The sequence below is a fragment of the Parambassis ranga genome, chromosome 14 (genome assembly GCF_900634625.1).
Source record: "Parambassis ranga chromosome 14, fParRan2.1, whole genome shotgun sequence".
In the NCBI taxonomy this organism is placed as follows: Eukaryota; Metazoa; Chordata; class Actinopteri; family Ambassidae; genus Parambassis; species Parambassis ranga.
In genome coordinates this window covers 16,776,668-16,799,349 of record NC_041034.1, presented here as the reverse complement: position 1 = coordinate 16,799,349, position 22,682 = coordinate 16,776,668, and the positions used below count along the sequence as shown (strand labels likewise).

The 22,682-nt window shown below is 43.6% G+C and overlaps 1 protein-coding gene across 1 annotated transcript in view; it reads left to right on the top strand.

Moving 5' to 3' along the window:
* atp2a3 (ATPase sarcoplasmic/endoplasmic reticulum Ca2+ transporting 3) overlaps nt 1–15,878 on the top strand; it is a 35,306-nt gene extending 19,428 nt beyond the window's left edge. The window contains exons 9-21 of the mRNA XM_028420945.1: nt 4,154–4,242; nt 4,788–4,890; nt 5,554–5,685; nt 7,298–7,414; nt 7,528–7,746; nt 8,093–8,428; nt 9,003–9,223; nt 9,311–9,513; nt 10,361–10,446; nt 10,800–10,933; nt 11,472–11,589; nt 12,110–12,227; nt 12,484–15,878. Coding sequence (XP_028276746.1) covers nt 4,154–4,242; nt 4,788–4,890; nt 5,554–5,685; nt 7,298–7,414; nt 7,528–7,746; nt 8,093–8,428; nt 9,003–9,223; nt 9,311–9,513; nt 10,361–10,446; nt 10,800–10,933; nt 11,472–11,589; nt 12,110–12,227; nt 12,484–12,527 — 1,920 coding nt within the window. The 3' untranslated portion in view covers nt 12,528–15,878. The remainder of the gene's footprint in view (nt 1–4,153; nt 4,243–4,787; nt 4,891–5,553; nt 5,686–7,297; nt 7,415–7,527; nt 7,747–8,092; nt 8,429–9,002; nt 9,224–9,310; nt 9,514–10,360; nt 10,447–10,799; nt 10,934–11,471; nt 11,590–12,109; nt 12,228–12,483) is intronic.
* Nucleotides 15,879–22,682: the final 6,804 nt, after the last annotated feature.

The window sequence follows — 22,682 nt, the reverse complement described above, 5'->3', positions numbered from 1 at the left end:
CTGCTGTGTGGGTCTCGTATCTAATTAAGTAGCATATATGATTACATTAGACAACAAACACTGAAAGATCTTATCCACAGCTATTCACAGTAGTTCTGTCGCACACGGCCTCACCCTTTTCTTTGTCCGTTAGTGCTGCGTTTGTGTTTGCTAACCAACTTTGCTCTAAGCACAGTAAATGCCAGCACTGCTGTTTGTCTTGGCTCATGTTAAGGGTTCCACGCATGCATGCACACCCACACCCCCCCACCACCACCACCCCACACACACACATACACGTAATCTCAGTTAACACCTCTTGGCCTCACATCCTCTATCTCACGTCAAATAATGACCTTGGAGTTCCTGGCTGTGAGCAGAGTAGCAGCAAAGCTGTGGACAGACACACAGAGTATCACAAGACGTTGACAGCATCTTTATTTACTCAGGAGTGGAGTCATTAAGCCCTTTTACATTGAGAGACTGTTGTGGCTTTACTCCTTACACCTTGCTCTTCAGTCTGAAGAGTATGGCTGATACGCTTCAGATTAGAAAGCACTGTGACAGTATGTTGTTATTTGTGAATGAGTAAGGCAAGTAAAGGCGGCATAAAGAAAAGGTTTTCCTTGCAGCATTATGTGCAATGTGCTGCTTGCAATTCACCAATGTTCATAGAAAAACATTAAGTTTACTGAAATATCACATCAGTGAGCTAATGTTATATTTTATAGGCTCACTTTAATGACTAGTTAATGCAGACGAAATGTATTGATTTGTGTTTGTGCTACACGAAGCCTTTCTCTCTCAAAATGGAGTTGATGCGTGCGTTTCCTGTGTGACAGACTGTCTGCTCTTGTCGCACCAAAGCCCGCCCTTCTTTGCTCCCCAAGATGACGTGCAGTGTCTGTGTAATGAATGCGTAGCTGCAGGGAGTTCCCTCTAGCAGGAGTAACAGAGAGGAGTGATCTCACCACAACCCTCCCAGACAGGGAAAAAAAAGAGTGAGGCAGGCCGACGCTGGTAAATATTGACCTTCTGCTTCCACCTATACTCCTTTCTGCCTTCGGGTGGGAGATACAAAGGAGCTAACATTCTCACCAAGACAATCAAACATGCTTTGCCCCTTTTTCTTTTTACTTGTTGTTTTTTAGATTTGTGGTTGTTCTGCTCATGGTTGTTGTATGCTTGGAGCTTTGTTTTTTATGGTTTTTATGCATCACTTATAATCTCTGACATATTTGCCCAGGCTCTATATCCCTCTGGTCTGCAGCCAGTGGCCTTAAGCACAACATGTGTCTCCCTGGCCTCAGGGGTATCCCCATATCGCCAGGAATTTCCAGGGATTCCCCTCCTTATCCTGACACTGTACTTCCCTTTTCCCTTCTCTCTCTCTCTCTCTCTCTCTCTCTCTCTTGCACACAAGCACATAAAAAGGGTTACTCACCATTCAGCCCCTCACAGGCTCACAGGAAGTGAGTATAAAAAACCTCTGCCACTACCACTGAGTCACATGGATCACACTGTGTCTTGTTTCCGTGGAGACCACAGCAGATGAGCTAGTGATGGAAACTGACCACCGATGAAAGAACAACTTTATTTCACCCTGTAGGCTCTGCTTTGTGTTTTTGTGGAAGTTAGTGGAGGCCTGCCTGAATAGTTGGTGCATGTTTTTAAAGAGTACTGGAACAGAGGCCAAGTCCGATGACCTTTGTGAAATTAGGTATTAAACAAAAGCTTGAAGCTGTAAAAGGGCAGAACATAGCAAAATGAAAAACACACACAAACAGGGGTAAAAACATGATAATAGGCGTCAGAAATGGGACCCTGCCTCCTCTGGCTGGTGAGACTTTTGGATAATGTTCCTACACGGAGCTCCACTCCACTCCTCCAATGTCTCTTCACAGCAAACATACAGCCTGGTACCAAACAATTTTGGTTTTGTATCAATAAGTTCTTGTTTTGTGACAAATGTATGGGGGTAATTTAATTGACCACCTTAAGTGACAGGTGGGTGCTGAAGCACAGTTCCCTTCTTCCGTGACTCCACCCCTTTGCCTGTATTTGGAGTTTAGGCAGATTGTGTTGCTGCCAACATGGCGACGGTCGGTGTCTCCCACAGAGACTCACAACTCAACTGAATAGAAACCCATGGCTGATGTTACAGAAGCTTCTGCAGTTCTATACAGTCTGAGTGTGTGTATAAATGCAGGAATAAAGCACCTTCCCAGATGCAGTTTTTTGTTCCTGTGCAGATAAATGACACATGTGCAGCTAAAACTTCCAGTCTCCTTTTTCTTACTAGTGTGTTTGTTGGAAAAGAAATAAAATCACTTCAGTATTATAAATGTCCTTACAAAGCTATAACCTCATGAAGACATCTTGTTGATTTAGTATGCCACTCATTTCTAACAGTGTTTCTTTTTGTTGGGAGTCCGGACTAGACTCAGTGTAGACTCCTCTCTGCAGCACTGAGAGAGTGATTACTCAGTTAAAAAGCTAAAATCTGCCTTTTAGGCATTTGTTCTTCAGGATCAGTCGCTGCCTGTCTTCTGAAGTCCACCATTGATCTTGTGTTACTCTTAAATTGATGGGTGCTGTAAAGTTAGTGACACATCCACACACACAGAAGCAATCGGGAAGGAAAGTTTAACTCAATCACTGCTTCATTAATTCTCCAATCAGTCAGATTTAAAGGAGTCGCACAAAGTAAAGGAGTTTGAGCATGCGTGTGCTTGCTGCTAGTTGAACTTAAGTGTCAAGTTATTAAAAATGATTATTAATACAGTACAGAGGCGCAGATGCACAGAGGCACTGGACTGTGAATGACAGAGGTAAAAACATTCTTATGAAACTCCAGCCTCTGCTCTCCCTCGTCTTTTTATTGATACATCAGTATTACTGGTGCGTCCTGAACAACACCTCCTAAGGGGAATGTCAGGAAGAAGATTCGCCAACAAAGCAGCCAACAAAGCAAAACCTTGGACAGCTCTGGGATTTTAGCTTTTCCTCCTGCTTTTACTGATTTTGTTTTGCAGCAGTTGACAGGAGTGTGTTTGGCAGTGTGTGTGACTGATAAAGACATGAGCACTGTTTCTTGTTCCTTCAGTTTCAACTCCATTGATCCATAGACCTTTCCCAAGAGTTCTTCCTGTTATGCTGTTTTAGCATTCACTCAGTCTGTGTCATAGGGTTAATGCTGTTGGTTCAGAATGTTGCTTCTTATGTTTATTAGTTTGTGCTCCATGAATCAATATATCACCTGTCACAGTGTGCATTAAGTGGTCACTTTATAAGGTTGGGTACAGAAGCTGCTTCTGCACACATGGTTTATCATTTTTTAATCTCACTGACAGCAGGTATTATGTTTTTAGGTTGTCTGTGCATCCATCTGTGAACACAATGTTCCAGGAAGTAGTGAGATTTTTTTTCTTAACTCTACATTCAGGTGTGTCCCTTACAGTCTCTGTTTAGCGAAATCTCAAGGATGTTTGTGTGTGTGTGTGCTCGGCCTCATTATACCCACAAAGCTCTACAATAATGGTGCAGAACAGCGAGGTACTCAAGCACATTTGTTAGCGTTTCAGGACATGTTTTCTCAGTATTAAGAAAGAGTCTGGAGGGACTCGCTCTACCAGAAAAAGAATCCATTACAGCATGAGACTGCAGGAGGAGCTGATTAGAATTTAGGGGTCAAAGGTCACTGGCAGTACAGAACAAGTTAAATAAAACAATTAATGTGGTAACTAAAAATATTAACAGCACAGCTCATTATGACCGAAACATATTTGTTTTGAGAGAAAAAAACATCTTTTGATAACTAGGAATGCTATGTGTGCCTGCTGCGTTCATAAACACATCACAGCACTCAGATCTCAGCTGCTCCTTCTCTGCTGCACTTTTAAACAACGGATGAAGGAATTGTTGACTTCGAACTGAAATATTTACTGCTTCCAGATTATCTTCTTCCTTCAGCTCAAAACTGCATCTGAGTCCACAAGACACCCTCAGTGGGTCCACTTCAGTGTCCTCATTAACTATTAAAAAAAAATAAGATGCTTTATTTCTGCACACGTTTCTTCATCTGACCTGTCCAAACCTGCATTGGGAATCTGCAGCACACAAGGACCAAACACTAACTAATTACCTGATCCTGATTGGCTTTTCTCCTCTGCAGATGTTCGTTGCAGACAAGGTGGAGGATTCAAACTGCATGCTGCATGAGTTCTCCATCACTGGTTCTACATACGCCCCAGAAGGAGAAATGTGAGTCACAATTTCAAGATGTATTTGTTGATTAGATAAAGACGTGTTGTACTGTACTCTGCTTGGTTGCAGCTGATCAACTTGGAAAAACAAACATTTGGCCACATCATTTATGTGGCCATTTTGATCTCTGCCATGTCTAACTCTAGATCTTAGTAGACAGGCAGCTGTTCATTAGGTAGGATAGGATGTCAGCTGGTCATGGTGTACGCATGTGCTTTATTTCACTTTTCGTCAAGTATAGCATTCAGACTCTGCATGAACCTGTCGGTTTTATAACAGCAGAGTGTGGGTTATTGTGTGGGAGCTTCGCTAGCAACCGTTGCAGTCTCTACTGGGAAGGGATCCATGGTTGTCATGCAATCAGCACTGCTCGTCAGGAGCGCACACACCAATACACTGTTTACTACTGTACAACTTTGGGATGCTGAACAACTGAATGTCATCCCCACTCATAAATATTCATGTGTAAAGTGTAGTGAACTGTGGAGAGTTTCCCCCTGGTGAGTGATTTGTTTGTATATGTGTGTATGTTTCTCTTCCAGACTCAAAGGAAACAGGGCTGTGCAGTGTGGAGACTATGATGGACTCCTGGAGTTGGCCACTGTGTGCTCCATGTGCAACGATTCTTCACTGGACTACAATGAGGTCATTAACACACAAAAGACAGACTGTGTAGATGAGACAATTTTGTTTTGTGCATTTACAGTGTGCAGACACACACTGCAGTGGCTCCTTAAGTGGTTGCTCCTGAATACACACACCGCCGTCTCGTCTTTAGTTGAGCTAATTTTACTCTGATGTCTGGTCTTTTTCTCTGGTTTGGATTGCTTTTCTCACCTCTTTGTCATCACCATGGTATCATGGTAACCATGCTGAGGAGAGAGGCCAGGGATACAGCACTTCTCAGCCACCATCTACCCTCCCTAGACGATTGTGTTCTTGTGAATGGCTGTTTTGCCACCATTTTTGTACATTTTTGAATAAAGACTCTGTGATCAGTGTGTGTTAAAGCAGGAGGGAAACAAGTGTCGGAGGGTGGCGAGGTGTTTTATTGCCATTTATGGCTCATGGTCGGGCAAACAAATTGTTGCATGCCATTACTGCTTCATCTTATCTTCTCCACATGTCTGGTATGACAGATTATATTTAAGGGTCAGATGTTTGTGCAAGCTCATTTCTCCCTTCACTGAAAATATGTCATTGTCACAGCTTAGAATGTAATGATTGTGACGGTCACATGACTCATTTGTTAAATAATACAAACTAAAGGATAATATGATTCTTAGTAAAGTGATTTCTCTCTCACAGGGCAAAGGGGTGTATGAGAAGGTGGGTGAAGCCACAGAAACGGCTCTTACCACTTTGGTGGAGAAGATGAACGTCTTCAAGACTGACGTGTCTGGGCTCACCAAGGTGGAACGTGCCGGTGCCTGCAACTCTGTAAGTTACATGTGAAGATGGATGCCTCCCCGAGAGGGCATCTTTGTGTGTATTAAAAGGTCATGGTAATTACCGGTGTTTTAAGACTTATGAATTATCTGAGAGATGCTGAATCAAGTGAGTTTAGTTGGACTGAAGAGCACAAAACTTAAATTGTGGGGGAAAAAAAATCCAAGATGAGACATCTGAATAGTTGGCTCAGCTCTCTCATCTGCAGTCCAGTTAAATTGTGAACACTGTAGAACACAATAACCTTTTAGGCTACTCACAGCAGACAGTACTCCTTGTGGAATAGATGGGCTAATTAGACTGCATGATCTGATTTATTTTAAAGGACCTTGTTGCATGAATAATGAGATAAAACTAGTTATAACAGCACATTAATCTTAAAAACTGTGGTCATTAGGCTGCCTCTCATTTTAAACTGCCCATTTAAAGCCTGACGGTGCACAAATGTAAATCTGTCTCCGACCAGTCAAATGCATTTAAGCCAGGTCTCTGCAGATCTTTATATTATTCATCTTCATTTATTCATTCATCTACAGTAAGCTCAGTTTGCTCACACATATCTGCTGCAGGCTCTGCACTTCTCAGCATGAATGCAGATGAGATGGTAATTACTCTGCTCGGTATACTACACTGTAAACTGCCTGTAGGGAGGACATCGTGACCTCATGTGACCCTGCTTATACATATTAGTGTTTTATCTGCGGCGGACTAACAGTGAGTCAACAGGTCGGTGCTTTGTGTCTTATGTGAGGGCGATTTAATAAAACACAGGGTTGTTGTTGATCAAGGCAACAACCATTGAGTTGAAAGTGTGTCACCATGACACCGTGTCTTGAGTTTCTTAAGTGACCAATGGATCACTGCGGAGTCAGTAAAATACATTGTAGCCCTGGTTGCTCTCACTTTCAGGAAGATTGAGATGATGACTTTGGAGCTGTGGGAATCTCATTTAATGTTTCTAATGGCTGCACCTGCATTGTGAGAAAGATGAATGCAAGACCTTGACAGTAACACCCTGAACTTTCCAAATCTGTGCTGGACAGCAAGAAGAAATATAAGACAATCATTTCCTCAGCGTGCCACGCCATGACAAACTCCTATTGCTCGCACTCCTCTCGCACTGACAGACTTTAGGACCTCCATCAGCTGTTTGAAGTCCCCTGACAGGGTGTGTTTACACCACAGCCATCTGGCCGCACAGAGAGCAGTGTCAGTGTTAACCTTTCAGCCATCCCTGTGAACAAGACTCAACACAGACGCTGAACTAGAGGGACACCTAGTGGTAGAAAAAGATGTGTTTAATGGCCATACAGGGTCACTGTTTTGATATGTGTAAGTCCAGCTGTTAATCATCCTCCCATAGGCCCTGTTTCCTTATATGCAGCTGTACACACATTTAAGATCTAAGGCAGCAGCCACACATACACCAGACAAGGTGCTGGAGTGTTGGGTCAAAGGAGTCATCCTTCAGCTGTCAGCAGCTCAACCAAGCCTCTGTCACCCACCCCCTGAATACAGCTACTTAGTTTAGTCTTTAGCTCTCTTCACTTTCTTCTAATTGTTTTCTGCCACATGTCCTCTTTGTCCTCTTTGCACCCATCAGGTCATCAGGCAGTTGATGAAGAAGGAATTCACCCTGGAGTTCTCCCGAGACCGCAAGTCCATGTCTGTCTACTGCACTCCTGTCAAGCCAGGCTCTCAGAGCAAGATGTTTGTCAAGGTATGACTGAATATTTAACTTTCAGTATAAACACACAGACATTGTTTTTTCACTTTGGGTTTCAGGATCGGTTAATATCCTTATCCTGTGTCAATAACAATGTGTCCCCTCAGGGCGCTCCAGAGAGCGTGATCGAGCGCTGTCAGTACCTGCGGGTTGGAACAGGAAAGGTGACGCTGACAACAGCTCTGCGTGACCAGCTGATGTCTAAGATCAGGGACTGGGGGACAGGCAGGGACACCCTGCGCTGCCTGGCGCTGGCCACTCACGACACCCCACCACGCAAAGAGGACATGGACTTGGAGAATGCCAGCAAATTTGCAGAGTATGAGGTACTGAGGCAACCTCTGATGTTTGCAAAGATATTCATGTTGATTAAACAGGCTCATATTTCAGTCCTCTTACCATGGTTACACATTTTGTTTTGTTTTTATCAACCTACAAAATGCCATAATTTTATAAATTTCAACAGTTGCTGCTGTCTTTTTTGCCTGCACACTTTTGTTTAATTAAGAGTCTAACTTAAAAGTATTATTCTCCTTTCCTGGAACAGCTCCTGTGGTGTAGAAAGTAATCTGTTTGATGAGGATGGTTAATTCAATTCAGTGGAATTTAAGTGAGATTTTGTTTTCAGATAGTCCTGTGAAATGTAATCCTCTTGCTTTGTTCTCCCTTCAGCTGGGGCTCACATTCGTCGGCTGTGTGGGCATGCTCGACCCGCCCAGAAAGGAGGTGATCGGTTCAGTGAAACTGTGCAATGAGGCAGGTATCCGCGTTATCATGATCACAGGAGACAATAAGGGCACAGCTGTGGCCATCTGCAGACGAATCGGCATCTTCGGGGAGGATGAGGACGTGATGGGAAAAGCCTACACAGGTCGTGAGTTTGATGATCTCACGCCAGAAAGCCAGAGAGAAGCTGTCAAGAGGGCGCGTTGCTTCGCCCGCGTTGAACCAGCTCACAAGTCCAAGATCGTCGGATACCTGCAGTCATTCGACGAGATTACTGCCATGGTGAGGAGAAGGGGAGCTCAACCCAGAGCTCTAACAACACTTTTTCACTGGCACCCATACACTTCAACTTTACTCTGTTCTCTGCCTCCTGCAGTCGGCACACTGTCACATATTGTTGTTGCACTTGTAAGGCAGAAAAGCATTTTCTCCTTCCCTCAGCTGTTCGTTATATGAATGTCAGGGATGCATGAGAAGAGGCCAGTGAGGCGTGACATGTTTCAGGTCTCTCTGAGGCGCCTCTCAGACACTGCCATCAGAGCTGTCATCTCCAGTCCGCTCTGCTGCTTCCTATCTGACACACGTCCCAGGAAAGGGGTTGATCCAAGGAGGGAGGGAGACAACAATATCACCATTTGTCTGTCACACTCTTTACAAAAGTCTAAGGCTGCTTTCAGGCCCTGTCGCTGCAGATAGATAACTCACTTAAGCTTGATCCTGTCTGGATCCTTAAGGATAATGAGACTTTGCACATTGAGATGGAACTTCCTAGCCTAAAATCAGTATTGTTCAGTTTGAATACGATCACACTCAAAGTTACCTGACAGATTCATGACAGCAACAACCTCTGTCTCAGACAGGAGACGGTGTGAATGATGCCCCGGCACTGAAGAAAGCAGAGATCGGCATCGCTATGGGCTCTGGCACGGCTGTGGCCAAATCAGCATCTGAGATGGTTCTGTCTGACGATAACTTTTCCACCATTGTGGCTGCTGTAGAGGAGGGCAGAGCCATCTACAACAACATGAAGCAGTTCATCAGATACCTGATCTCATCTAATGTGGGAGAAGTGGTCTGGTGAGATGCACAGCGCCCTCACACACAACTGTCATGTGGAATTATCTGCAAACCTCCTCAGCTGATGTTTGTGTTTCTCCTTTGCAGCATCTTCCTGACAGCCATCCTGGGTCTCCCTGAGGCTCTCATTCCGGTCCAGCTGCTGTGGGTTAATCTGGTGACTGACGGCCTGCCTGCCACCGCCCTGGGCTTTAACCCTCCAGACCTGGACATCATGGACAAACCACCCCGTAACCCTAAGGAGCCACTCATCTCCGGCTGGCTCTTCTTCAGATACCTGGCCATTGGAGGTAGTAATTTACCTGCATTAATATTAATCAATATGTGATAAGTGTAGACACCTCTGTGTGTGCACAGCAATGCAATGAAAAAAGCTGCTCTTGACTAATCTAAAATCCTGGCTGTGTGTATTTTAAAATGAACTCTTTAACATCCCTCATGATTAAAGGAATCTCTCTCCAGCTGAGCTGACAGCAGCAGTAATAACACTAAAGGGAGACAAGACGAAATTAAATTATGACTTTGACACTGTAAGAAATGAAACCATCAAATCTGAGCATAGAACCCCTCTTATTCTGGACTTGAAGTTGATGAAAGGCAATGATGAGAAAGTATTCCTCACAGCTTCCTGTTCCTCACAGCTCCTTCAGACACTGCAAGATGGCTGCTGTAGCTTTAGAGTAAATAGACACTAGAACATATAGTGAGAGGTTTTGCTTTCTTTTGCTGGCATTTATGCATTTTCTTGTGCCAAGCCGGATACAATTGAACTAAAAGCTAAGAGGATAAACAAGAATGAAGCATTTGTATGTGCGGTACATTATACCAGATTCTACATATAGTATAGTCCCAATGATGTTAACAACTTTCAGTTCAAACTCTAAATAGCTTAAGCTTGATAAAGGTGATTTGTCACCATAACCACACTGCAGCTTTCATCACACTTAAAACATTTAGATTAGCAAAGACCATTACATTGTGTTAAAGTCTTCTTTATTCTGTCTTAGTCTCCACATAAGCTCGGACCTTCTCCTTGGTTTTCAATGCAACATGCACATTGATACTGTAATAGAAGAATGGTCACTGCATACAAGTGAAAAAATGATTTAATGTATACGCATGGCTTCGTTCTTTTAGGCTATGTGGGTCTTGGAACAGTGAGTGCAGCCACATGGTGGTACCTGTTTGATGAAGAGGGCCCACAGGTGTCTTTCTATCAGCTGGTGAGTTACAGAATATTGTTGTCTTCTCTTTTCTAATGCAGCACAGACCTGCCCTCAGTGGATATGAGTTTTCATATGCACCCCCCTTCTTCCATGCCTTTTTTTTCATTCGCTGTTGTTGGACACAATAATGTTTGGTGATCCCAGCAGTGGACAGAAATAGAAAGACAAGTAAGACCCATGTGGTTTGATCGCACACAGAGCTGGAACGAGGCCAAGGTTCTGCAGCTGTTCCCCCATCAGATCTAAGTTCCATCAAACCAGGTCACAGAGGTCCTGGTGACATCCTGCCAACACTCATGCAGGAGCACACACACACAGATGCTAACTCATGTTGGTCTCTCTCATTACAGCGACACTTCATGCAGTGTACTGAGGAGAACCCCATGTTCCAGGATATAGACTGTGAGGTGTTTGAATCTCGCTACCCCACAACCATGGCGCTGTCTGTGCTGGTCACCATTGAAATGTTCAACGCACTCAACAGGTCAGTTGTCTACTGCTGGGATGACACTGTTGAGAGAGAATCACACAGCTGTCTGAGGAGAGCATGCCATCACAAACATCCATCCTGTTCCCTGGACTGTTGCCGTTTTTAGATTTTTATAGATTTTTGTACACTGTGTTTATAAATGTGGTAAAGGAATCAAGCATAGCAACACATCTTAAGAAATGGAAATAGCTGTTTTTAGTGAGGCACAGAATAAAAGGAACAGGAGTACGCAGGGAAAACTCTCCATCTTTTTTGCCAGGATTGCTCATGGAGCAATTCTGTCAGTAGCTCCCTATAGAAAGAAATGCTAATGTCTCACTGAGGAAAACTTCTGAGGAAGGAAAGCTTAAAATGAAAAGCAGTTTAATTTGCTGAATTAGTTTTATTGCAGACAGTCTAATTAAATGCCAGCTCCTTTCATTAATGTATTGTAATTTTCCTGCAGAAAACCGGTCTGTGAGCTTGCCATAAAATTCTCGTTGGTCCGTAAGTCGTCAACATGTTTTGATCTGTTGAATCTTCTCTTTGACAGTTTGTCTGAGAACCAGTCTCTGATCAGGATGCCTCCCTGGGTCAATATTTGGCTGCTGGGAGCCATCATCCTCTCTCTCTCCCTGCACTTCTTAATCCTCTACATTGAGCCTCTGCCGGTGAGTGTGCAGAACTGTTGTTTAAGCTGGGCTTGCTCCTGTTAGTGAACTTACTGTGGATCTATGGAATGATGTGAAAAATCATCACACCCATTCTTATATTAGTCCAAGGGAAGGGACAATTTCTTTTAGGGCAGAAAATTTAGAAGCCTTCTAATGGAAAAAGAGTACCTTCAAAGTGCTACAACAACATGATGTTCATTGACAACCACACCTGCTGCAGAGGAACTGGTAATATAGGTCGTTTTAGCACTCTTTGCATGAATGATCAGAAACCTGGATACTGGTGTGACCATGTATGCAGAGATATGAATAACCAGGTTACTCATTTAAACCTTTGTGTAAACCAGCATCAAAAAGAACACTGAATTGCATCCCTTGATATAAAACGCTATTCCCCTCTGTTTTTGCATGTGTTTATGAGTCACAGTGTGTTGCAGTGCCACAGTAGTGAGCTTACTTCCTGTCTGTCTTCACACATCATCGGAGGAGTTTCTGACTTTCCCCTCTTCGCCTTCAGCTCATCTTCCAGGTGACCCCCTTGCGCTGGTCCCAGTGGATTGTGGTCCTGAAGATTTCCATCCCAGTCATCCTTCTAGATGAGGCGCTAAAGTACATATCTAGGAACCATATAGAAGGTATGTTAAATTATTGTAATAAGTCTGAAAGCTGGAGTAAAAATTCAAATAAATAAATGTGATTTGTGTTACTTCTCTGATTTGTCCTCTGCTCTCTTTTTCTCTCCCTCATTTCTACTTCAGCCTAAATTCTTTTTTTAATCTCACCTTCTATGAAAAGGTACTCCAACTCCCTCGTGCCTTCTTCTTCTTCTACTCTTCTCTCCTGGTCACTGTGTATTCTCAAAGTCATGTTTCTTTTTTTAATCCCTGGCAGGTGATGAGGAGAAGAAATATCGGAGGAGATGGCAGCTGAACTAAGACCTCTCCCAAAACACACTCACACAGTTAGACACACACAGCTTCCCTCTTCCCTTTTATTGAGTTAGGAACCCCCCCCACCCCCCCACTCCTGCATGTCCAACACTCCACCATGAGAATTGAGCAGGGTTTGCACGAGAGCAAGTGTGCAAGAAAGAGAGCATTGTGTACCTGCAAGTATGGCTAAGTGTGTGAGTAGATGCGCAAAGTGTGTGTGTGAGTGAATGTGTGCGTGCATGTGCATGTGTGCATGCATGTGAGTGAGAGAAAGAAAACAGGCAGATCTGTCTTTGGATTTGCAAGAGAGAGAAACAACTGCAGAAAAAAGACAAAACTGCCCAGGGCTCTGCTTTTTAAAGACTTCAGCTTTCTTTTTTTTGACTGTACAATACAAACATAGTGGTGCAACTGGATTTTGGGAGGGGGAAGGAAAGAGATGATACCGGGTAGCGGTGGGTATGGGGTGGGGTTTGAATCAGCACAGAGATCGAAAGAGAGATTGAGAGGTGAAGCATGCTGCAGAGAGGAGACTGGTGGACACGCTGGCAAAAAAAGAGAACATCAACAAGAACGTGGAAGGCAGAAAAACAAGGACCGTGAGGTGCTCTGTGTGTGTGTGTACACAGGAGGGCCGCTGCACATGTGTCCACAAAAGCATTATCAGGAGGTGCTGCCCAGGCTTCTGCCATCCACACTACCGGCAGTGAATTCCAGCCGGCTCCGCAGGCCTTATCAGGACAACACAACAATATGTGTGGCCAGTTTGTCACAGTGCTGCTCCTTCATCACTTTGTCTTTGCTACCACCATGATTCATCCATTGTGTTTTATGCACTCTCCTGTTGCCTGTCCTGCTCTCTCTCTCTCTCTGTCTCTCTTTCTTGCTCTCTGTTTGAGGAGGCAGCTTTGGGCCCGGGGTTGTGGCTCTTACCGGACTCTGTAGTTATGGGGGGGGGGTGGGGGGTGGAGATGTCACTCTGCCTAAATGGTGTGAATAGCTTTACGCTGCTTGGCCGCTTCCTTCGGCTCTTAATCTGAGGAGCTGAGGTCAGCTCACACACTTGGCAAAATTAAAAAGAATACAAATAAATCCAAACCAGCATATCAGTAGAATAGTCATCAGCCAGCCCACTCAGCTGTGCTGTCAGTACACATCAAAGGTGGATGTAAACAGCGAGGTGATGCTCTGACATTTATCTGAGCACCACTGCTGTTTATCTTTCTTTATTTCTGACCCTGGACTAGCGCTATTGTGTTTGTGTGCTTATAGCCTTACTTGAATAAATGTGTTTAATTTGACTTGATAGGCTTCTAAGTCTTTGAATCTGATGTAGTCAAAGTAAGTTTAGGAAGTAACCTGCCTGATTGTCTCACTTAAGTCATGAATCATTTATATATTAAGCACATCCATGCCTTATACAGCCCACTGCACCTCCACATTGAAGATGTGGTCCAAATGAATGTGTTTTTCACTTTTAATGAGCTTTTAACCCACCACTATCCTTTTCACTTAAACATGTGACCCTCCCACTGACCACACGAGGTCTTATAGACTCTGAATGTCACCCCCCCCCCCCGCTCTGAGGCATTTATAGAGGAACGCCCCTTTATTTTTTGTTGTGCTTTGTGCGCCGCTCCCTCAGCTCCTCCTGCTCTCTCAGTGCTTCAGCAATTCGCTTGGGTATTAAAGTACTTGGGTAATAAGGATGTATTGAATGAACACACAGGGTTTGGATTGTGTCTTTTAAGTTTGACTTCTGGGTTCAGGGTGCTCTGTGGACTGGGTCAGCGGTGTGTTTATGGTCTCTCGTTGCTTCCACACACTGCAGGATGGAGGAGAGTGTGCACATAAACCTTTGTAGAGGCGCTGGATCTGCACACTGTTTTAGCTGCTTGTATTGAAACATCCAATAATGAAAAAAGCCATTTGCTGCAGGCTGATATTAAAGCTTCTGACCTGGACATCAGTGACACAGTGTGCACCTTATTCTTCCTCCTCCTCCTCCTCCCATCCTTTACTTCCAGATTTCAGCACACAGTCCTCATTTCTACAGTGCGACACAGGGCACAGTTTAGAACCTGAAGGAGAGTCCACCCCTCGAACACACCTGTGTGACTTATCTGCTGTTGCTTACTGTACTGCATGCAGCTGTCTTCATCCACTTTGTTCCCTGGTGATGCTCTGACTCCAGGGGATAACTGGCCATACCTGTGTGGCATGACATCACGGAGTCTCTCTGTTTCCACTTGCACATGCTCTCTGGGGTCACTCATGGAAATGCACAGCAAGCAATCAACATAAAATCTTAAATAGAAGTAAGCAGAGCAAAAATTACAGTATAAAACGCATCAACGTTAGATTTAAGGGTGGACTGTTCCTTTTAGTTTTTGACCTGAAGCTGGATTTTGATCATGAAATTTTCAGTTCTGATTTTTTTCTTTTTACCACCATGAGAATGTGGCACCCCTGTCCAGCCCAGCAGACCACCTGTCCCTGTCCCAAGTCTCCATGGCTCTGTAACATGTTGGCACTCTGGCCACAAGGCACTATAGGTCTGTATAGTCTTGTTATTTACTACTGAATCCTCAATTCTGTACAGACGATGAGAATATGATCGCATGGAACCTTGTTACTGTAATAATAACCTATACAGTATATCATATTTAATTTTTTGATAACTTACATCGATGAAACCTACTTACCAATGACAGACTTGCGAGAAAACTCTAAGGATCTCCTTTGTTTTGTTTTTGTAGAATAGAGCGGTTGTTTCTTCATTGTTCCTGTTTGGTTTTTACAGTTGCTGGGGTTTTGTGTCTTTTACTGTAGGGGAAAAGAATCTGATGTTATCATGTTTAAGATAGATGAGAATAATGCTTACGCTTATTAATGGCGATGACGTGGATCATTTCAGGTGTGAGAATGTTCAGGAATTTGTGAATGAACTGTGTCTGGTTTACACTGAGCGATAAGCAGTGATGAATCCTGGCTTATGAAGTTTTCTGACTGTACATTGAAGGGCTGGGTGGGGACGCAGGCTCTAGAGACGCCCGACAATGCTTATGGGTCTGACATTTGGGATGTTGCACAGCTCTTCCAGCATGGTACTAAAAAGTCCTCCACAATGTGTAAAAGAAATAACCTCCCTTACTAATGGTGAAGGAGTGAGCGGGGTCAATACCATCTGACTGATGCTTTCCTTTCTCTGTCTACATACGATCGGTCTCTAGAGCCTGAGTCCTGCCTCTGAGAAATTAAAAGGATTCTCTGTGTTGCCTTGTTAATATTAAATGTGGACACATAATTTTATAAATGACAAAGACGTGGAAATAAAAATTATTTATCTTGTTATTTATTCAGACCTTGTCTTCTTTTTACATTCATACATTTTCCCAGGATGTATTTTTGAGGAGCCCAAACATAATGTTAAACAGTAAAACCTCAGTTTTGTATTATTCATATAAGTTAGTTTTCATCATAGTGATGCACATTCAAACAGAAGCCGTTGTTTATGCAGTAGATTAGATGACTAATATGAAAACCTGTTTTCATGTGTAAAGCAGTGAGAGCACCCAGCTCCAAAGGAGGTAACAGTCGATCCCAAAATCATTCAAAGAACTCAAAATTTAGATGTTTAGACCTGCCAATAGCCATATTAGAATTTGTTACAGCTGACAAGTTGAGTTTTAATCTTGTCAATCACAGTTTTTCTATGATGTAAATTTATTCATCAAGGACTATGGTGATCCTCTGCTTTTTAAGCTCAGGAATATGTTTTATTGGACAGACAGGGAGACACTTGCAAACACACTAATAAAACAAACACAGAGCAAAGGAGAGCCTGAAAACCAGGAAGTAAAAGACAATTTGCATGGTAAACATCTGTGGCAGATGTTTACCATGCAAATATCAAATATCCTCAGTGAATAATCTAGTTTAAGAGCACAAAAAGGACTGTGTACTTATATTTTGTATAGTTAAATATTGTGCGTGCAAAACTACACCTGAAACAAACAAACCGTATCAGACACATTACTACGTGTAAGTCTGAGTATGCCTGCAGGATCTTCTCAGCCATTGTGGGCCGAGTATGCACAGACGGTGTAGTCTTGTCACAGTCAATTGCTGTTCCAGTACCAGAGACGGTGACAAAGTTTTTCATTTGTGAATGTTTTTTCAGATTTGCCAAAGAACAGCTCAAATAATGTACACTGCTCAAAAGAATAAAGGAAATAACACATCCTAGATCTCAATGAATGAAATATTCCAGTTGAAAATCTTCATTCATTACATAGTGGAATACATGAAGAACAAAATAACATAAAAATGATTGATGTAAATCAAAATTATTAACCCATGGAGGTCTGGATTTGGAAGCATACTCAAAATAAAAGTGGAAAATCACATTACAGGCTGAGGAAGTTCCTCAAGACAAGTCAGAATGAGGCTCAGAAGTGTGTGTGACCTCCACGTGCCTGTATGACCTCCCTACAACGCCTGGGCATGCTCCTGATGAGGAGGTGGATGTTGTCCTGAGGGATCTCCTCCCAGACCTGGATTAAAGCATCAGTCAACTCCTGGACAGTCTGTGGTGCAGCGTGGTGTTGGTGGATGGAACAAGACATGATGTCCCAGATGTGCTGGATTGGATTCAGGTCTGGGGAACGGGCAGGCCAGTCCATAGCATCAATTCCTTCATCATGCAGGACCTGCTGACACACTTCAGCCACATGAGGCCTAGCATTGTCATGCATCAGAAGGAACCCAGGGCCCACTGCACCAGGATATGGTCTCACAATGGGTCTGAGAATCTCATCCTGGTAACTAATGGCAGTCAGGGTACCTCTGGCCAGCACATGGAGGGCTGTGCAGACCTCCAAAGAAATGCCTCCCCACACCAGTACTGACCCACCACCAAACCGGTCATGCTGGAGGATGTTGCAGGCAGCAGAACGTTCTCCACAGCGTCTCCAGACTCTGTCACGTCTGTCACATGTGCTCAGTGCGAACCTGCTCTCATCTGTGAAGAGCACAGGGCACCAATGGTGAGTCTGCCAATCTTGGTGTTCTCTGGCAAATGCCAATCGCCCTGCACGGTGTTGGGCTGAAGGACAAGCCCCACTTATGGACGTCGGGCCCTCATACCACCCTCACAGAGTCTGTTTCTGACAGTTTGAGCAGAAACATGTATATTAGAGTCCTGCTGGAGGTCATGTTGCAGGGCTCTGGCAGTGCTCCTCCTGCTCCTCCTTGCACAAAGGAGGAGGTAGCGGTCCTTCTGCTGGGTTGTTGCCCTCCTACGGCCCTCTCCACATCTCCTGGTGTACTGGCCTGTCTCCTGGTATCTCTATCTCTAGACACTGTGCTGACAGACACAGCAAACCTTCTTGCCACAGCTCTCACTGATGTGCCATCCTGGATGAGCTGCACTACCTGAGCCACTTGTGTGGGTTGTAGACACCGCCTCATGCTCCCTCTAGGGGTGAGAGCACTCAAAAGTGATCAAACATCAGGCAGAAAGGATGAGAGCAGAGAAATGGTCTGTGGTCAGCACCTGCAGAACCTCTCCTTTATAGGGCTTGTCCTGATAACTGCCTCTCATTTCCACCTGTTGTCTGTTACATTTGCACAACAGCAGCTGGAACTGATTCACAATCAGTGTTGATCCTAACTGGACAGGCTGATTTCAGTGTATTTTTTTATTTATTGAAATTAAACTGCATGTTCACATGTTCACAAATACTGCTTATGGCTGACATCAAAACTTTCCACTGTACAATAACATGACAGCCATCAACTCTTAAATAACATAGAGTGCCTTTAACACCTCTTTGAATAAAGATCAAGTATCTATATAGTATAAATATATTTGTAGTTTTCCCTTTTAACATTTTATGTATGTATTTATTCCTTTTCTTTAGAAAATGCATCCAAAATATGATTCGTTACTGTACTTTTTTTGTAACAGAAAATCTAAAATATTATTCAAAGATATGATTACAAACCTGTTTTCCCTCTAACATGCTAAAAGGAAGTCCCATTTTCCCTCAGAATGGGAGATCATCAACACCATGTGGTGAACTGCTGCTCTCTGCAGGCTGATGTATCTTCCCACCTGAACTTCACACAGCCTGTCATCACAGCTGGAGGCCTGGTGTGTGGTCTTTACATGTCATTACGCACTGATTACACAGCTTCATGTTCTCACTGACACAGCTCACACATCTCTCCTCACTACAGCTAGAAAACTTGTTATACGCCGGTTGTAACTAGTGATCAGAACAAAGAAGCATTCCACCACAGTGATGATTCCAGACCAGCAGGGGGAGATGTCACACCACACTCGTCACAGACATGAAGCTAAAAGGTGACTGGAAGCACAGAACTGCCTCATAGTCATTGTTTATGCAGCCGGATTGATTGTTGTCTCTGATGTAGACAGTGACATAGAGCTTACACAGATACATAAAGCTTCTCCATCACACATACACCTGCATGACTGCCTCTTATCGCACAGTATTTTGTTGCAATTCCTCAGACATCTGATCTGACAATGGCATACAAACACAAACACCCTCTCCAGAGGAGGAAGTTCCTGGAGTGCAAGAGGGATCCCATGGGCTGCAGGGAGAATAGAGGAGGATCTCATTAGTATTAGGTTGTTATTTCCACCAAAGCCTCAGAGGGATGCAGGATAGGGAAAGCCAGCAGGGACACAGCTCCAGTGAAAAAACAGAACAGCTGAGGATACATGACGCATCCGATGAAAAGACCCAGCAGTTTCTACAGTACAGGAACAAAGGTGGATCCTCTGTGTGTTTATGTGGGAGATGGTAGAATGAGTCACAATTGGATGGAATTTGAGTTTTTACTATATTTAAACTGAGATAAAAGACTAAAACGAATCATTTCGACATGTTGATGAAAGAGACAAAGACAAGATCAACACCGACTGTGGATCTGTGCAGGTGAAATAACAGGACCCTGAGGGTTTACTTTTAAAACCAAAACCAGAGCAGCACAAGCAAGAAACTGCTGGCAGAAAGAAAAGTCTGCAGAAAGGAGAAATTAAATGTGAATTTTCTGGGAATGTTTCCAACACTTTCTGCCCATGAGGATTTTTCTGTCCCCCTTGTTTTCCTCTCCATGACTCACAGACCTCTCTGTTTTTCTCATATTGTTTATGAGATGTTTACGTTTTGTAGAAGGCCGTATATGTTCAAAAGGTTCAAAAGCTCCCAGACAGGACATCATTACAGCATCACTACAGTTGAACAAGCTCTCACACTAGAAGGAGATCTCTGATAATGATGCAGCGAGCCCACTTTGAACTAGTCTCATGTGGCTGGTCTCACTATGTACATACAAGGCTGTGCTGTGGCTGATTTGCACGGTGACTCATATGAAAACAAGCAGATTCTGCTCGCAGCGCAGCGGGCTCTGTGAGGACAGGCAACTTAAAAAACAAAAACACGCCCAGGGACAAGCAGAGCTGGAGAAACTTTCAATTTGTGGGTGATTGTGCTTAGAGGGAAGTCATCCTGCCCCTTATCCCGCAGTGTCACCCTGTGTACTGTGAGGCTGTAGCTGTTGCCAAGAAACCAAATGAACTTGCCATGAACTTCCACCACACAGCTGAGACAGGGAAGGGACAGAGGCGAGTGTGGCTGTGAGGCTGTAAGGCAGTGCCACACGTCCACCAGCTGCTGCTGTGATACAGCTGATAGCGGTCACTCTGTACAGTGGCCGGAAGCCAAATGGAGCTCATTTAATACTGTAGCCTACTCAGAATGTGAGCTATAGTGTCATCTTTTTTATGTGATTTGCATTTGATGGACCTCTTTTTTATATTATAACTACACATTATAAATTATATGAAATGGTTACTGGTAACATTTTGACTTTGACCACCACACACCAGGGCCCCTTACAGGTCTAGTGCAGAGCCCAGGGTCAGTGCAGAGTCCATCCTGGGTCCTTAACTGAAACAAGATCACTTGTAAATGCAGCCCTGAGTTGTAATGCCCCTAAAAATGAAGTGCCACACTCTCTGTTGATGATGATGATGATGATGATGATTTTAATGGAATTTAGATACAGATTTGGTTGTGTGTATGAATGGGAACACCCAAGTGGAACCTAGATCTCAGGTCTATGTGCAGGGACAGAAGCATCAAAGGTCAACACTTAAATTGCAGACCTTGTTTTTTCTGAATTTTTCAGATTTTAAACACTAGCCTTCATTTCCCTGTTGATCCAAAATCTGACTGTACATTCTCATTAGCAGTCTAGAAATAGAATATAATGAGGCAATATTAGAGCTTTTTATGTAGCAGGAGATTTGCCACTGTGAGCTGCAGATTGATCTAAGTTCACTGTAGCCAATTTGCAAAAACATACAAATTACAATAATAAGAGAGATTGGGCTCTTAAAAATGACATGATTTTAAGAAAATGTGTAATTTTCCTTTCAGCTATTTTAGTTATGGTTTTTACATTTTGCTGTCAGTTCAGAAAACAAATTACATAATCATAATGTTATGATGTAACTCTGCTAACACTGTGCTGCTCAGAAGTGACAGAGATCTTCTCTGAATCACATCCACAAAGGGCTGCATGAGTTAATCTGACACGTCATATATCTTCATGTGGGCTGTGGAGGTTTGAAGCACATGATTCCACACTCATTAATTATGTTGTGTACTGTTTGTTGCATAGTCTGTCCTCAGTGTGTGTGTGTGTGGTGTCTACTCTCGGTGATCCATCATTGCTGGCTGTCACACCTCCCAGATGAGATCCAGTGATGTGATATGTAGTGTGTAATGTAATTTATCATTAGAGGATTAACAGGAAGAGTTTGACTTTAAGCGGGCAGCCATAACGGTGCACCCTCATGTGTGACATAGATGATAATGGAACAGAACTACAGGCTTGCTGCTCATCACTCTGAACTTTCACACCCAAACACTAAAATATGTCAGAGAAGCTTAGAGACTGCAGTAAATGCTGGATTTTAATCTGAATATTCCCAATTGACCAATAAATCTCCAAATTCCTCCATTGGATGTTTCACTGTGCGGAATGCAAAGTTTGCCGTTCAAGTGTGAAGAATCAGTTCCTTATTCTGGATTCTGAAATTTATGAAAGGTATTTTTTATATGCCTCAGGTTGATGTTCATGTTTACACTGGCTAATGTCAAGTTAAACTGAGCGCCATACTCTCACATGGAATAGTGTGTAAACCAGCCAGCAGCATGGTGGAGGTTACATTTTCTCCTAAATCCAGTGTCTATTATGTATCACTCTACTGTAGCTGCTCACTGAGTAACAGTATGAGATTGCAGCAGTGTATGTCAGTGTGCAGCTCTGCAGTGTAAATGCTGACTGAGGCAGAAAAAAGAGTGCTCAACCATTTCCCCTGAATACTGCAGGTATCTGACTTCAGCTCCTTCTAACTGTAATCACAATCACTGGGTGATTCTCCTGCTTGTGATGTGGCCTCTTTGTGCAGGCTGGTAAAAAGCTCCCTAAAATGACTTTTTTGCTATTGATGCTTAGAAACGATGTCTATAATGTGAGATTTAATTTGCCTTGCAGGAAATGGAGGATTCAGTGCAGCTCACTGGCTTTGTCAGCAGTATGCAGCATACAGTATGCTGTATTTATTGATTATGGAGTTATCTCTGTGGAAGATGAACTACTCTCTGTCTTTCTTTCCTCTTTCCTTCCTCCCCTGTTCTGTCCTTCTTTAGTTGGGGGGGGGGGGGGGTCAATAATTAGACTGTTCCTCTGACCCACTCTGTTGATCTTAACTAATTACTCAGACCTTCACTGGAATTTGGTCTTTTGGGAGCGGGAGCAGAAGCGTGGCCAGTAGAGGCGCTAGTGAGCAAGCTGTCCGGTATTAACGGAGGAGCAGCATAATGAACCATTAGCGGTACAGCTAGTTAGAAATCTCATCTCTAATTCATGATGTATTCTTGCAATGTCAGTGACAGGCTGTGACTGTGCAGCACGCCGCCGGTGGCTGTGGGTACTGTACTGGCTCGGTGTCGACCGTGCAGCGGGAACAGGGCGGGTCTTAGGACCCGTGGATTCATTCCCTGTCGAATAATAAAAGTTGGAAGGATCCGCGCGCTGTCGACGTGCGACAAG